The following is a 17,185-nucleotide window of genomic DNA, read 5'->3' on the forward strand; positions in this document are numbered from 1 at the left end:
CCCTGCATGCCCCCACCTGCCCCTTCTCGGCTCCCAGGTGCTCCTTGCTGACCCCTCCTCCCCAAAGCCCTTCCTCCCTTCCAACCTCTTGGCACGTGCAGCTCTGCGGAGACCACCCCTCCCCGGCAGCCCCCAGCGCTTTCCCATCCTGCGGGCTCCGTCCTCCCCGTCAGGTACAAGCACATCATCACGGCCTCTATTCCTGCCAGGCTGGACACCCCACCCCACCACTCACGGGGGGTCCTGGCACCGGCCGCCCCGATCTTCTCTTCACGTCGCTGGGGCCACTGTCCGAAGACCCCAGTGTGGTCGACCATGACCTCTGCTCTCACCACCCAACCTCCTTTGGGCCCACAGCGCTCTTACTGCTGCTCCCGAAGCCCCCCCAGCTGGTCTCGCCTCCCCGGGACAGGCCCTCTCCTGAAATGGCTCCTGGCACTTCCCGACCCTCAGATCACATCCCCTCCCCATGGAGGATCTAGGAGCACCTCCCTACCCCTGCCCTACCAGGCTACTCCTGGGCGGTCCCCACATCCTCACTCGCCCCGCCCGCCCGGCTTCTCCTCCCGCCCCACCTGACCTACTACGCTGCAGGGCATCTGCCTGGCAACCCACCGCCCAAAGGGGGGAAATGGAGCTTTCCCACTGCAACACCCAGGGGGCGGTCACTAGTGGGGAGACCACAGATCGGTGCCGCCACGTCGTGGGGTCCCCAGGTGTGCTGCCCCAGAACTCTCCATCGCTCCGGGGCACGTGGCTGCTGTGAACGGCTTTTTGGGGACCACAGCTGCCGCCTCTGCTCTGGGCGAGTCGTGTCACTGGCTGAACGGCAGGGACAGCACCTGCTCGCGTGCATGCGGCCTGAGCGTCGGTGTGGCACGAGCGGCTGCAGACACTCAGAGCAGAGACGGCCTTGGAACAGAAATGCCTTCCGTGCTGTACCACGAGAACCAGCGTCATCTACTGACACAAATGGGTTCATTCCAGTGGGATCTGGCAGCATTTTAGCAAAACTGGTGTCCATCTGGGGGCTCCAGAAGAGCAACATTTTCCCCCCAATGAATTAATGATAATCACATTTTCATTTACGAAAACTACCCTATGAGGTTTCTTCCAGAACAAAAAAAAACCCTTCAAAGTTGTAGAAAAGTATATTCAAAGCAAAACTCTGAGGCACCTTTGACCATGGTTTAAAGCCACATAACTTTGTCATTCCACTTCCAACTCGGCATGTGTCAACCACCAGCCCCGCTGAGCCGCGCACGGGCCCAGAGGGAAGTCCCCCAGCACACGGGCATCCTGGCCACAAAGCTAAAGACTTCTTTGGCTTTCAGTTCTGAGCACGAACAAGGCACTTTGTGGTCTCTGTCAATTACGCAGGCTCTGGGAGAGGGTTCTTAGTATAAAAACAATAAAAAGACCACAGGTGCTTTTGACTTGCCTAGGAATCAATAACATATCGGGTAGAAATTCGGGAGGTGCACACGGACGATTTAGACCAGAGTTCCTTTTTAAGAGGTTCTTTTTGTGGCCAAAAAATTGCATGAGAAGCCAAGAATAATGGTTAGGCACTAGCCCCACAAACATCTCTTTAAGGTTTGTTTAAAGATAGGCCCCCTCCGCACCTGGACGACGGCCACGTGCATCCAACAGACCACTCTGGTCTGACCACATGTGCTGCTGGCTCATGGAGTTTCTAATTCCACGCCCTCCAGGGTGAAGAACTGAGCACCACTCCGGTCTACCCCCAGACCCCGTGCACCCGTGCACCCGGGCGCAGGGGAGACCCGGCCCCTCCACTTACCCATACCAGTAGCGAGGGTCACTGGACATGCAGTGGTTCAGGTTCCGGTGGGCCAGCGCCTTCTTTTTATTGAGGACAAACTCCTGTAGCTTCATCTTCACTTCTGTGCTGGCCACAGCACCTGGCGCGGGAGAAAGCAGAGGCGCGTGATTCAAGGCTCTGCCCCGGGGGACCCTGAACCACGTGCCAGAAAAGGCAGGAAAGGGACGGAGAGGGTGGGATTCCCATTCAGGACGCTGCCGACGCCAGAGAGCATCTCAAGGAAAAGAGAAGGACAGGAGGGCTTGAAGGAAGAGATCTTCTTCCCAGGAGTATTTTACGTAATTGCATCCTATTTAAAATGCAGCGGTAATCAGCACAAAATCCTATTGCTACCTAACACAAACCCACTGCTGAAGGAAGTTCTAATATTCTTACATAAAAGGAGGTCCTGAATTAGGCGGAGCAGCAGGGTGGTTTCTTTCTCACTGTAGCAAGAAGGAACAGAGCCTCAGAGAAAAGGTTCTGTGCAAACTGAAGCATCGTGCCTGTGACCCGTGCGACAGGGGTGAGGCGTGCCTCCCGGGACCTGGGCAGAGGGCAGGGCAGGGCAGCTGGGGTCCCTTCCAACCCTGTCAGGGGGTGTCCCTGCTCCTTCCAGCCTACAGCCACCTACTGAGACAAAGCGCATTTCACCAAGTCGGACTAAAGCTGAAATGTTGGGTTCTGTGTTTTTTCCTGGTGGTCGTAGCGGTTGTTCACAGTCCCATTAGAGAAAACTGGCCAATTTGAGAAACAGACACACACAAATAAAGTCCAAGCCCACCACCCTGACTCAAGGTCTGCCGGCACCTCATCCGTTTTCCTCAGAGCTGCAATCAGACTCCAGGGCACTTCGGACCCATCCTTCCATTAGAGATAGCGGTGAGTGTTTTCCCTGTTGTCACACAGAATTCAAACAGCATTTGTAATGGAGGGAAAACGCTTCACAAGGTGAGCGATGCAGAGTTTACAAAACCCTTTCCCAACTGGGAGACGTTTTTAGACATTTCCTTTCGTTGTTCTTGTTAGAAACCATGTCGTGTCAACATTTATAAGTAAATATCACCCCCCACGCTTAGGATTATGTCCTCTGAAGAGATGCGCATAATGCCTACATCCGACAAAACAATATTACAGCCCCTGAAGCACCTTCTAAGTTGGTTTCCAAAATGCCTCTATACATGACCACCAAGTGCAACCCCACGGGCCACAGACCAGGAGCAGGTACCCTGTGCCTCTATTAGTACTCGGGAGTACCAGTGAACCTGAGTCTCCATCAGTACTCAAGAGTACCACCTCATCCTGCGTCTCTATCAATACTCTGGAGTACCACCTGATCCTGCATCTCTACCTAGTAGTCTTCAGGAGTACCACCTGATCCTTGTCTGTCAGTACTCGGGAGTACCACCTGACCCTTGTCTATCAGTACTCAGGAGTATCACCTGACCCTGTGTCTCTATCAGTAACCAGGAGTACCACCTGACCCTGTGTCTCTATCAGTAATCAGGAGTATCACCCAATCCTGCGTCTCTATAGTAGTATTCGGGAGTACCACCTGATCCTTGTCTGTCAGTACTCGAGAGTACCACCTGACCCTGTGTCTCTATCAGTACTCAGGAGTACCACCTGACCCTGTGTCTCTACCTAGTAGTATTTGGGAGTATCATCTGACCCTTGTCTATCAGTTCTCTGGAGTACCACCTGATCCTGCATCTCTACCTAGTAGTCTTCAGGAGTACCACCTGATCATTGTCTGTCAGTACTCGGGAGTACCACCTGACCCTGTGTCTCTATCAGTAATCAGGAGTATCACCCAATCCTGCGTCTCTACCTAGTAGTATTCGGGAGTACCACCTGACTCTTGTCTATCAGTACTCAGTGGTACCACCTGGCCCTGTGTCTCTATCAGTACTCAGGAGTACCACTTGACCCATGTCTCTAATAGTACTCAGGAGTACCACCTGACCCTTGTCTCTATCTATAATAGTATTTGGGGCTGCTGACTCTTGTCTATCAGTACTCACTGGTACCACCTGGCCCTGTGTCTCTATCAGTACTCAGGAGTACCACCTGACCCATGTCTCTATCTATAATAGTACTCAGGAGTACCACCTGACCCTTGTCTCTATCTATAATAGTATTTGGAACTGCTGACTCTTGTCTATCAGTACTCAGTGGTACCACCTGACCCTGTGTCTCTATCAGTACTCAGGAGTACCACCTGACCCTTGTCTCTATCAATACTCAGGAGTACTACTTCACCCTGTGTTTCTATCTAGTAGCACTCAGGAGTACCACCTGACCCATGTCTCTAGCTATAATAGTACTCAGGAGTACCACCTGACCCTTGTCTCTATCTATAATAGTACTCAGGAGTACCACCTGACCCTTATCTCTATCTATAATAGTATTTGGGACTGCTGACTCTTGTCTATCAGTACTCAGTGGTACCACTTGACCCTGTGTCTCTATCAGTACTCAGGAGTACCACCTGACCCTTGTCTCTATCAATACTCAGGAGTACTACTTCACCCTGTGTTTCTATCTAGTAGCACTCAGGAGTACCACCTGACCCTTGTCTCTATCTATAATAGTATTTGGGAGTACCACCTGGTCCTTGTCTATCAGTACTCAGGAGTACTACTTCACCCTGTGTTTCTATCTAGTAGCACTCAGGAGTACCACCTGACCCTTGTCTCTATCTATAATAGTACTCAGGAGTACCACCTGACCCTTGTCTCTATCTGTAATAGTACTCAGGAGTACCACCTGATCCTTGTCTCTATCTATAATAGTATTTGGGACTGCTGACTCTTGTCTATCAGTACTCAGTGGTACCACCTGACCCTGTGTCTCTATCAGTACTCAGGAGTACCACCTGACCCTTGTCTCTATCAATACTCAGGAGTACTACTTCACCCTGTGTTTCTATCTAGTAGCACTCAGGAGTACCACCTGACCCATGTCTCGAGCTATAATAGTATTCAGGAGTACCACCTGACCCATGTCTCGAGCTATAACAGTATTCAGGAGTACCACCTGACCCATGTCTCTGTCTCTAATAGTATTTGGGAGTACCACCTGGCCCTTGTCTATCAGTACTCAGGAGTACTACTTGCTGCAAATGAGAAGACTGACCGGAATCCCTCTGCCAGGTCCTTGACAACCACCGGGACGGGCACTGGTTCTTCTCTCCAGTGATGCACCTTCACGTCCTGGGCTCACTTTTCTTTCAGAGTCTTCCTGTTGCGTGTGCGGTGCTGCCGTGGGTCTGTGTGTGCACTTTAAATGTGTAGCCTCTGGTGCGTGTGGCTTTTCTTCAGTAATACATTTATCGGCAGCCAGCACGTGCTAGGTGCGGCACATTTAAACCTCGCACTAATGCTGTAAGCGCCACACGGGCCAGGGAGGGCACCGAGGGTGGACAGCCCCACGTGAGGTTGCTCTGAGGCTCGGTCTCACCAGAGTCCTGGCTCTCGGCTCTGCGTTCTGCTTGTACATGCAAGGTTTGTCCTGGTCTCTCATTTCCCTTTAAAATGTGGATTATATTCTGATGCTGTGAGATAAGAGAAAACGGTGGTCTCTGCCCTGGTCCAGGCGCAGAGCTCCTAAAACGCTTGCCATTTCCTAACTGATCAAAGCACGGGGAGCATCTCTTGTTCTAATGGGGACTCCTGGATGGGGGATGGTCACCAGGAAGTCCAAGCCTTGATGAGAAGCTTGGGATTCTCAGCTCCACCCTCATGCCTCAGAGTGGGGAGAGGGGCTGTAAGTGGAGTTCGTAATTGATCATACCCACGTGAGGAAGCCTCCACAAAACCCCAACTGTACGTGGTTCGGAGAGCTTCCGGGTTGGCGAGCACATCCGCACTGGGAGGGGGTCCCCGACCCCACCGAGACAGAGTCTCCTGTGCTTGGGACCCTCCCAGACCCCACCCTCTGTATCTCTTTATCTGGCTGTTCATCTTCCAACGGGACTGAGTCCTTAACCTGCGAGATCTGATGCTTGCTCTGGGGAGACAGTGTCAGAATTGAGTGAAATTGTAGGACACCCGCTCGGTGTTGCAGAGAATTGCCTGTTGTGGGGAAATCCTACACATGTCTGGTAACCAGAAGTGTCAGGAGTGAAGGGCTCTGTGGGAGTGTGGTGTCTACGTAAGGCTAAAGGAGAAACACGAGACGATAGAGCTGCATTTTTCCAAACACTGGAAGGAAAAGACTCAGTTTTTTCTAATTCAGATGTTCCAGTGCTTGTTTTTATGGCATCTATTCTAATTTATCCATTGTGATTTTTTTCCATTTCCTGGAAGCTTTGAATTGATCTTTTCACTGGTTTGGGAAACAATCAGTTTCATTTTATCCTTGTTTTTCTGGTGTTGGATTTTCATTCATTTAGTGGTTTTCTATTATTATCTTTTCACATTTCACTCTGATGTATAAAATGAATTTTGGTGTATGAGACTCTACAGATGTTTTGAAAAATTGCTCATAAATTGTTAATATCATTAGAGAAATATCTTTCTTGCCACCTTTATCAAATTCCAAATATCTGTTATCATTTGCAAATTGAATTTCTGTCTGGCTATAAATAGGTCTGCATTAAAAGCAGCATCCCACTGTGGCCGTTTCATGATGGACTTCCGGGTCAGGCAGAACAAACCCCTTGGGGATAGGGTCCTCCACGCTGCAGAGGGACCTGAACTAGAGCAGCCAGGGAAGCACAAGGAAAGTGCCCTAAACCGAGTCCAGAGCACATCTGGAAGGGTCCATCGGGACACGCGGGCTTTTGTCTCAGGCTTTCTCGGCGTCCAAGGAGACAGCTCATCATCACTGGAGCAGGGAGGCGTGCCCGAGCTCCATGTGTTATGTGACGTTGTGCGTGTGGGTGCACCAGCCAGCAGGCGGAGCAGGCCAGACCCAGGGTTACAGACCCGGCGACACCCGGCACGAAGGGCCACAGGAGGGGTGACCAGAGCAGGCGGTGGGAAGTGACTGGAGGTATAAAATCGCACCTCCGCTTCCGAGCAAGGCCCCTGGGTTCCCTCCAAATGCAGCCAGGGCCGGACTTGGACCGTCCTGAATACTTTCAGCCTGTCTGTCTCGTCTGAAAAATCACACTCATAGAAACCCTAAAATCTGTGTATAACGTGCCTGACACGCAGCCCCCTGGCATTCCTGACGGCCTCTCAGCCGCTGGCGGACACTTGACAAAATATGCAAAGTGCAGACCGTGTCACAACACAAAGTGCCTCCCAACCAGGGAATGGAGAAGGGGGGGGGTGGGAGGCAGGGAACGGGGGGCACAGAGGGCCCTTTACAGCAGGGAGTGGGCAAGGTAGGTTGAACCCCGCCAGGAAAGAAACGGGAGCCAAATGAGGGGCTTGGTGTCTGCCTCCAGTGCGCTGGCAGCGCGGGGACGGAGCGAGGTCAACGAGGGGCACCACGACCCAGAGGGCCTGTCCGAGGAGCTGACCCTCAGGTCCTCCTGAAAGGACCGGAAGGAGTAAATGATGCAAAGCAGGACGAGAAGCAGGGTTCTCAGGGGGCAGGAGCCAACAAGCTGGGGGTCAGCTGGCCCGACCTGCTCAGAAAGCCCTGTTAACGTGGATGCACTTTGCCCTGCAGAGCGGACCACGCAGGCCACGCTGAGGAAGAGCTCACTCTCCCTGCTTTGGCCACACCCCAGGCTCACACCATGGGCTCCTGAGCTCCAAGAAGGGACAAGGATAGACGCCCAGTTCCAGCAGGGAGGGCACGCGCACGATAAATGCAGTGACGGGCAAGGGCAGCTGCCCTGTCCGGGGGGACGCTGGTCCATCCCTGGCGGGGGCTGAGGCACCTCCAAGGCACCTGCTGGGCTGGGAGGTGGACGGTACCCTTGTCCCCTGAGCCGCCTGCAGGGCCCTCACGGGAGGAGGTGTGTCTGAGGAGTCCCCGGGCGGCCACGGACACACGTGGCCCTCGGCCAGCTCTAGGGTGGGCGAGTGCACCTTGCCAGGCTCTTATGGAGTCAGAGGAAAACAAACCCACGTCCCCAAACCCTGACTTCCTTCCCCATAAAATGACCTGGAAGGTTCCCTGACAGGGAGAGAATTCACAACGGAAGATGCTGATTTTAATCTTCATCATTCTAGTTATATACCCATCTCTCAAAAGATTTCTCCACTTTAAATGAAAGTTCCAGCATCAACAAAACACCTTCAGTAAATGAATACCAAATCTTTCAATTTTTACTTGAAAAAATTAATTCCTGTTGATGATCATTTATTCATTTGACAGGCTTTACAGAGAACGTACTATGTGCCAGCACTGAACCAGCCAGCGGGGCTAGAGGTAAATAAAACCCTGGGGGAGCGATCAGAGGACAAGCCCTCGAGGAAGCCCAGGCGGGGAAGGGGGATCTGGGCAGGGCTCACCTGCTGGGGGCAGAGACCCAGGGGCTCAGCGGCCCCGGAGGCCCTGGAGCATGTGACACCAGACCCGAATGGGGACACATCTGCCAGGTTTGCGCCTCTGAGGAAGGCGCGACTTCCCCAGCAAGCGGGGCAAAGAACTTCTCTTGGGGTCTGGTGTTCCATCTTTTATCTCCACCCTTTTGAGCCATTTTTTAGACAAAGTGAACGACTTCCCTTAAGCAATGGCACCTTCTTCCCCAACAGGCTGTACTTGTAACTAACAGTGAAAAACACGTAGTTGTATTAGTTCCAAACTGCCCAGAGGGTGAAGACTTGTCTTCCGTTGGATTTTTCTTTTCGATATGAATTTAAAGACAGTGTATCTTAGAGTCTTAAATACGGTTAATTTAAATAAAACTGATTAAAGATGTGTGTTCATGCTGAACAAGATGAAAACTGCCATAAACTCTAAGAATTCACTGTTCTACCAAATCAATAGCATTAACTGGTATCAAGGAGCACAAGAAAGCTGCAGAATTACTTAAAATTAAAAGTACAGTAAATGTTAAGTGTAACAAAACTTTTGATTAAATATTCAAAAAGAAATTCATTTTTTTAAAAAACCCCAAGAAACTCAACAACGGAAGCTCTGCACTGCCTTTTCAAACGCTTACAAAGTGGAGATGCTGAACGCCACGCGCGCGCCTCCCCGCCCCACGCTCCGTAAGCTGCACAAACAAGACTCTCGTTCATCGGTGCGGCCCCGCGCACTCAGGAGCCCAAGCGGCGTCCAGCACGCGGCCTGCCAGGCCTGCCTTCTCTCAGGGCCACGCTCTGAGGGCTGCAGAGCTGATGCAAGCATGCCAAGGACCCAACTGTACACAGTCCGTTATTAATAATCAAACCCGACCACCCAAACCCACAAGCTGAAAACCGCCGGGGCTGCCACTGGAACCAGCTTGGAGGGAAGCAGAGAACATTCCTTAGCCTCGTCAAGGGCCTGCTCGGCAGGCAGAAGTCGTTTTTTACTTTAAACATGTTTTCTGAAGTCAAATCTTTTCATATTTTGTGAGATTGAAGACGTTACTTTTATTGGAAGTTTCTGGCAAACTAGGAGGAGCTACTGTAGACCAAGCTGGTGAACTGGGGTTTGCCGGTGCGCCGGGCGCACAGAGACTCGCCGACCCTAGTAATCTAAACCCTCCATCCTCTGTAGACAACCATTCCCTTGCTCTCAAGAAAAGCACGTGTAGGAGGCACATGGAGGGGAGGGCAAGGAACAGGGGGCGGGCAGGGAGGAGGGCCACGTCAGGGGCCAGGTGCGCGGGGCTCAGCAGGTGCGCCTTAGCTCTGGACCGCATGCACCATCCTGCCCGCAGCAGAGCCCCTCCCAAGGGCGCCTGTGAGGACCGGGGTGCTGTCGGCCACGGGGCAGCTTCTATGGGAGCCATGGAGGGAGCCCACTGAGCCTCCAAGACGCTCGGGCCCCTAGCCCGAGAGAGGGGACATTCACCCCGACCCTGGTTCTCAGCCTCCACCGCACCTTAGAGTCGTCCCAGGAGTTTTAGAAATGAGAGCACAGGCACCCGTCCTCTGCTCCAGATCAGTGCGTCACGACTGGGGGGTGGTTCCTGACACCATGTGCTACAGGCTCAGGTGTGGTCAGCACCCTGGCCACATCCTCAGCACAAAGCAAGTGGTGGTGAGACCAGCCTGGCTGTGTGGACCAGCATGAACCAGCCTGGTGGTGAGGAGCAATGTGGCATGTGGACCAGCTGGGTGGGTGGCAGGGGGATGCCATGGGAGCCAGCAGGCCGGGGAGTGAGGGCCATGAGTGTGATGGACCCCATCTGGCACATCAGCCCACTGCGGGGCCGCAAGGTGGCCCACAGACCAAGGTGCAAGCAGCCAACCCAAACCTGCAATTCCGCTTCTCCTGATGCCTTTCTGTCCTCGTTTCTGGAATCTCGACTGTGGGCCATCATTGAGCCTGCACATCACCATCTCACCAAATTGTCGTGATCCAACGAGATGTACCATTCAGATTTAGTAATTACTTTCAAATACTAGTAGAAAAACTAGATTTCACGTGGAATAAAAACTCTCCTGACCTGCTTTCTAAATTGAGACTCTATCAGACAGTTAAAGGGAAAATACATTTAAATTGTATTTATTTCAAGAGTGAAATACTGTAATAACTGGAAAAGCTGCTAATTTTATGTATAAAAACGACTAAGAACGTACAAATACTGGGTTCAAGATGGCGGAGTAGAAGGACGTGCGCTCACTACCTCTTGCGAGAGTGCTGGAATCACAACTAACTGCTGAACGGTCATCGACAGGAAGATACTGGAACTCACCAAAAAAGATACCCCACATCCAAAGACAAAGGAGAAGCTTCAGTGAGACGGTAGGAGGGGTGCAATCACAACAAAACCAAATCCCATAACCACTGGGTGGGTGAGTTACAAACTGGAGAACACTTATACCACAGAAGTCCACCCACGAGAGAGAAGATTCTGAGGCCCACGTCAGGCTTCCCAACCTGGGGGTCCGGCAACGGAGGAGGAATTCCCAGAGAATCAGATTTAGAAGGCTAGTGGGATTTGATTGCAGGGCTAATCATTTTCAGTAGTTGAGGATAAAGAATTTTTGAGGTTTTTCGAGGTTGATATGTACTGGTAAAGTGTCTAAAGACTTCTATTTTCACTCAAGAGCATCAGTAGAGTAAATCACCACACGGTTACGACATCAAATCCCAACACAGGAGAGAAATGCACATCCTGACTTACTGACACACAGGATTAACACGGGGCCAGTGCGTTCACCTGAGCTCTGAGGTCTCGGGCAGAAAGGACCAGAGCCTGGGGATGTGAGAGTGGGTTCACTCGCCCCCCTTAGGTCCTGGGTGTATCGCTGCAAACGACAAACTATCAAAACAAAGAGGCCCAAATACACACGAGGGAGTGTTTGTTCGGCCACAACCTGGGAGGGACACAGCACCCTGTGGATGGAATGCCGAACTGCGCCCATCCTTTCGTGCGAGCCCCAGGCTCTCTGTCCCGTGCTGACGTGGGGAATCCCGCCTAATTTTCCCAGGGGGACAGCACCCAGAAGAGTCTCCTGGCTAAGACCCAGCTGGGCGTCTCCTGCAGGACTAACAGGCCAGGCTGGTCTCCACACAAGCACAGCCGCGATGGAAAGCAAACACTGGGGTCAAAGGGCAAACGTGCAACCTGAGAGGTGGCTCATCTCGTCTCCTCTCAGCCAAGGGGCGTCCTACCAGCTGCCACCTGGTGTTCAGGCGCTCACAGACGCCCTCAAAACAAAACAACTTTGAAGAAGTTAAGGCTGAACACACAGGTGAAGCTCACTATGCATCTGGGATGCTTTATGGTTCTTAGGAGTCTGCAAACATTCTTGCAGATGCTTAAATCAAACCAAAAGTGGGGCTGAATGCCGCCTGCAGCTCCCAAGTGAAGACAAAGCTGTGGACCAGACCTGAAGCTGGGGCGCCCGGAAACACAGCCCTGGGAGTGACACCGGCCGGAGGCTCCGCTTCTGGGGCCTGGGCCACGGGGCAGCGGGGAGAGCCGCCTGGGGGGGCTGTCCGCCCCGCCGTCCGCTGCCCCGCCGGCCCCGCCACCCGCCGCCCCGCCGGCCCCGCCGCCCGCCGCCCGCCGCCTGCCACGCACTCACTCTCTTTGCTCTTCTCCTTGTTCTTGAGCTGCTGCAGCTTCTGCTCTCGGTGTCGCTTCTCCAGCTCCTGCTCCTGGCGGTGCCTCTCCAGCTTCCGCTGGTGTTCCAGCAGCTCCTGCTGGTGCTTCACGGCCAGCAGCTCCTGCTGTTGCTGCGGGCAGGGCGGGAGGAGACAGAGATGGTCAGAGCCTCGCCCCGAAACAAGAACGGCGAGACAGACACACACGCGAGCAGATCAGCGGAGGCCCAGCATGTCCCCGCGCTGGTGTGGCCGTGGGGGCCTCGCGCCCTGGGCCCGGCCCGCGTCTCCAAGGAGACCACCTCGTTCAGTCTGCACAGGAAGCAGGGCTGCTCGGGGACGTCTCCTAACCACTCCATGCTAAACGCCAGAAATGAAAATAAAAGTGACTGAACTGCTAGAAGAAAATACGCCTGAAGATTTATGCCATCTCATACGCTGGGAATGCCTTTTGGAGAATGACGCAGAAGTGTGTGAAACGGTGTGGCAGCTTCGGGAAATTGTTTGGCCCATCCTTACAAAGCAAAACACGCACCCACGCAAGACCTAGCAACCCCATGCCCAGGACTGACCCAAGAGACGGGGACACACATCTGCACAAAGCCCTGCACGGGACTGTGGGTGGCAGCTGTGCGCACGGCAGCCCAGCCCGACACGCCCCAGGCGTCCCTCAGACGTGAACCCAGCGGCAGAAGTGTGTGTCTGTGCGCGAGAATCCCACCCAGCGATGAAAAAGATTAAACCGCACAGACGGGAAAAAACACGCATGGGCTGCAAGACAACTGAAGCGAGTGACTCCAGTGTTGACCGGGCTGCGGGATACGGGAGAGAAGAGAGTCAACATGCAAAGGTTCTATTTACACGAAGTTCTGGATCAGGAAATCCTAAGACATGGTGATAAAAGTCAGAAGAAGGCTGCTTCTTGGGTGAGGCAGGAAGACGAGGCAGGCGGGAGCTGTCCAGGGTGTGGGCTGTCTGACACACAGCATTTGCTCAGGGCCTCACGACGGTCGAAGCGCGGCACGCAGACACTCAAGGCCCATGCGTTCCGTCGTGTGTAAATGATATCACGTATTTTCAAAAATGACAGAATTGACAACGTAAAAAGTTACCTTCGTAATGAATACTGTAAGCAAAATTTAAATGCAAAAGATGAATGAGGAAACCTCTTTGCGGTGTTCGTGGCACAGAGACGGCCGTGGTAAGTTACTAAGGCTATGGTAAGCAGCCCCTAAGAAGGTGAGCAAAAAGACCAAGAGATTCACCAAAAAGTGGTTAAAAATAAATGGGGGACAAAGGTTCAAGCTCACCAGCAATCAAATTGCACTGTCACTTATCGCACTGGAAAAGGTGAAAAAGAACAAGCCGGCCAGCGCGGACCGGGGGTGCGGGAAGAGGCTCAATTAAGCCGACACACCGGACACCGGTTTTCCTCAAACCTCGACCAGCAAAAGCCCCCAGTCGGGTGGTCTGTGCTGCCTCCTCCCGCCCGACGGCTCCCCCGTCCCCGTGTCTGCCCCCTCTCTCCCTCTCAGTCTGTCTCTGTCCCCCTCTCTGCCTATCGCCGCCCCCCCCTCGCTGGCTGCCTCTGTCCCCCTCTCTGCCTATCCCTCTCTCTCTCTCTCTCTCTCCCTCTCAGTCTGTCTCTGTCCCCCTCTCTCCTACCCTTCTCTCTCCCTCTGTCTCCCTGCACCTGCCCCTCGCTCTGCCTGTCTCCCCACCCCCGCCTGCCCCCGCTCTCCGGGGATCCGGCCACGCGCACTTGCCACCTTGGGAAGGACCTGAGGACCTGAGTGGGGCCAGCCTGGCTGCCCACGCCTTCCGCCCCGGCCACCTGCGTGGAGCCGCCCTCGTCCACAGCACCTTCCAGGTGGGCCCCCGTGTCTCCCTCGCTGCTGGGCGGGGCGGGGCGGGGTGGGGGCGGGCCCAAGGTAGGGCGGGGTGGGGGGGGCCCGGCGGGCCCACCCCCTCCCTGTCCCCGGGTGGAGGGACGGGCTGGGGGGGAGCCGGCAATCTGTCACCCAAGAGGCCCCGGGACTCCCCGTCGAGGACGCTTCACCGACGAGCGAGCTCCCCGTCATGGACCACGTGTGTGACACACAGCAGGACTGAAACAGCTTTGCGGCCGCTCCCGGGGACCACGGCAGACACCTCCTTGCGGCCCCGCTGGCCCACCTGGGAGCCTCCGCAGACAGCACGGCCAGCCTCCTGGCCTCCCAGCCTCCCGGCCTCCTGGCCCTGCTGCAGTGGAAGGGACCTGATGGCAGGGCCCCTACGGAGCCGGGCGGGCTGGTCACACCTGTGCCCGCACATGCAGCAGGGGACCCACAGCCCCTGCCCACAAGCCCTGCCATGAAGGCGAGGGGGGGTCCTTTCCAGCTGGGACCACGGGGACAGAATGGCAGAGAGGTGGGTGCAGCTAAGCCCAAGACCCGCGCAGGAGGGAGGGGGAGGGAGGCGGCCGCGGCCCACCCAGAGGAGCCGGTGTCCGGACCCCGCGCCGCAGCTTGCACCTCCCACGGGTGACACTGCTCCTCGGCCCAGGGCTCCCAGACCGCGTCGTGCAGCAGGGCGTGCAGGGGCGTGGCCGCCAGCTCAGCACCCACCCGCGGCGTCCCTGCACACTGAGTGCCACTGCTGAGAGCTGTCTGTGGGAAACAAAGTTACACTCCCAACACCCGGCTTACAGGAACTCGGGGGCAGGAAGAAGGTTGCAGAGGCCTTTGCGGGTGGCTGAATTCCAAGAGCAGATCTCCAAGCCAGCTTCCCAATTTTGCAGTCATTGCTGCCAGCAGTCAATACAATCTGGTTTGACCACGAGCTGAGCTTCGGTCCCTTCAAGCTGATGTCGCTGTGCGTGTCCATAAGATCAGCTTAAGAACTTTGCTAATATATTTCAAGACAGTGATGTTTTCTTCTCTTTTAAAAGGAAACGCGAATGACACCACTGGGACAAAAGAGTAAATGAGGTGGGGCTAAACCATGTCCCTTATTATTATTAGTTTTCTTCCAGGAGGCACTACTCAGAGCTGCACTACCTGCTCTTCTCAGAACAGGGTCGCACAGCGAGGAAGGTACCTCTGCCAGAAGAAGCATTTGTTGATCCGTATGGATTCAGAGAATCCTGCCTGGGGGCCCCAGGGCTGTGTCTGTGGGTAAAGGCCCCCAGCGGCTGTCACCAGGCCACTGCCCACCGCTCTGGGATTCCACCTGTGTGGCCAGCCTTCAGAGACGGACGACTCAGAGGGCTGCCTGGTCGGGGAGCCAAGGCCGTGTCCTGAACAACGGATCTTGGGAGGAAGAACCTCGCCCTCTTGGTATTACCTACACCCCCAGATCGCCTTATGTACAGCCCCGGGTTCCCTTTCAACTGCTCAGTGTTCATTTAATGTGTACATGAGGCGCAGGTGGAAATTCGCTTAATATGGTCTCACAATATTTACTTTTCACCCAGAACCCAGAAGGAAAGCGAGATCTCTCAGTTGTCATTACAAAGAGACTAGAAACAACCACCCCAGACCCTGATGATTAAAATTCACAGGATGACAAAACTCCCAGAAAAACAACATTGTCATTGAGTGTTAATGAAAGGAGCAATTAGAAACCACAACTCTGATTCCCCAAAATGCCCCAGAGCACGACACTGTAAAAGCCTGGCACGGACAGTGCAGAGCCGGGACTGCTGTGGGGACACGGGGCTGCCATGGTGAAGGCCACGCCCACCTGGGACCGGAACCCGGAAGTTCTGTGCATCAAAGGCCCAACAGGCTTGCTGTGTATTGGGCCGTGTAGGGTTTTCAAAGATGGTCAAGGAACTTCTAAGGCATCATGTGGACCACTATCTGAGGGAAGTACAGGGCAGACCCGATGACCCTCGGAGGTCACTTTTGATAGAGAGCATCTTCTCTTGGATGCTGACCTCCAGGCTCGTGTGCTACTTGGCCGTGGTTTTAGGGACCATTTGCGACTAAACTCTTCTTCCCTATGGGGTCCTCAAAACGGAACCATGTCCATCTTTATCTCACTGGATTTCCTGGCTCAAATAGAAGAGGCACCCCCATTTCAGTACATTCAAAATCACTCTTCCCTCTGGCCTCATGGCACATCAGCATTATCAAAAGGTCCCCTGGATGTGTCATTCATGTTCCCACCCAAATCTGGATACTCAAATGCCACACAGACAAAAAGGTCAGCCATCAATCAACATGCTGGTCAGCAAGAGGAAGGCCGGCATCACAGACACCCGGCACTCTGGACGCTGCGGAAGCTGCGGACTGGACGTCGCTAAGCGCTGGGGGGAGGGGAGCACGGAGGGGGGGGGAGTAATGAGGAGGGGGAGGGGAGAAGTGATGGGTGAAAGTGGTCAAGGGAGAGCCTGGCCAGCCTCCCCTTCCTCCGTCCTCACCACCTAGTCTCCATTCGTGTGACATGCGTTTTCCTCCCAGCTGGGGTGCCTTGGAAGCTGCATCCCCTTGAGACCAGTGGCGGGTCCCCTCCGTCTGCAGGGCATCCTGGCTCCTTCCCTCCATGGGCTCACCACCACCGGGACACACTTCCCGTGGTGGCTCAGGGCTGACTGAAGACTCAGGCTGTGTCTGAGCCCCTGACTTCTCTCTGCAGACAGTAGGTCTGAGCGAGCCCGTGAAGGTACTGGGCCAGATCGAAGGCAGTGTACCTATCAGCAAGAGCCAGTGAGGAGGAATGAGATAAAAACCATGTCGCAAGCCAACGCAAGAGACGGTTTTCTTTGTAGAACAAACTTCTGCAGCTGCCATCTTTGGAAATACACAAAACGACCCTTCCCTTCTACAACTGCAGGCAGCCTACAGCACAGAGGGCACAGTCAAAGGTGAGCAGGACGCCTTATAAAGCACGACACTCTCGTGTGCCACGAATGCTTGGTGGCAAAGGAAAAGCCGGGCCCTGCATGGCAGCCCCCTGGGGCAGCAGGTCAAACAAGGCCATCCACCTGCCCATAAACAACTTCCTAGAAACCCAAAGTGCCGGGTTTATGAGCAATTCCTGACCGTAAGCCTGTGAATTAGGCACAGACAGGTTCAGGGATGACGCAGGGCTTTTGGCTGCCACGCGCTTTCCCAGGTACCAGGGTTATGGCAACCTAAGTGCGTCCTGCAGGCTCATTAAAAGTTGCCTCAGGTGACCCGGAAGCTGCGCTGCGGCCCCAGGTAACATCTCTCCAGCTACCTGGGACAGGTAATAAAGAGAGTAAACACGACGGCCTGGCTC

At 54.2% G+C, this 17,185-nt stretch overlaps 1 protein-coding gene across 11 annotated transcripts in view; it reads right to left on the reverse strand.

The window, feature by feature from the left end:
- HDAC4 (histone deacetylase 4) overlaps nucleotides 1-17,185 on the reverse strand; it is a 291,774-nt gene that overhangs the window by 85,397 nt on the left and 189,192 nt on the right. For all 11 annotated transcript variants that reach the window (XM_082466245.1, XM_082466244.1, XM_082466242.1 and 8 more), the window contains 2 exons: nucleotides 11,920-12,070; nucleotides 1,805-1,925 (listed from right to left, as the gene is read on the reverse strand). In XM_082466245.1, coding sequence (XP_082322371.1) covers nucleotides 1,805-1,925; nucleotides 11,920-12,070 — 272 coding nt within the window. The remainder of the gene's footprint in view (nucleotides 1-1,804; nucleotides 1,926-11,919; nucleotides 12,071-17,185) is intronic.

This window comes from Balaenoptera physalus (genome assembly GCF_965194825.1).
Source record: "Balaenoptera physalus genome assembly, chromosome: 6".
In the NCBI taxonomy this organism is placed as follows: domain Eukaryota; kingdom Metazoa; phylum Chordata; class Mammalia; order Artiodactyla; family Balaenopteridae; genus Balaenoptera; species Balaenoptera physalus.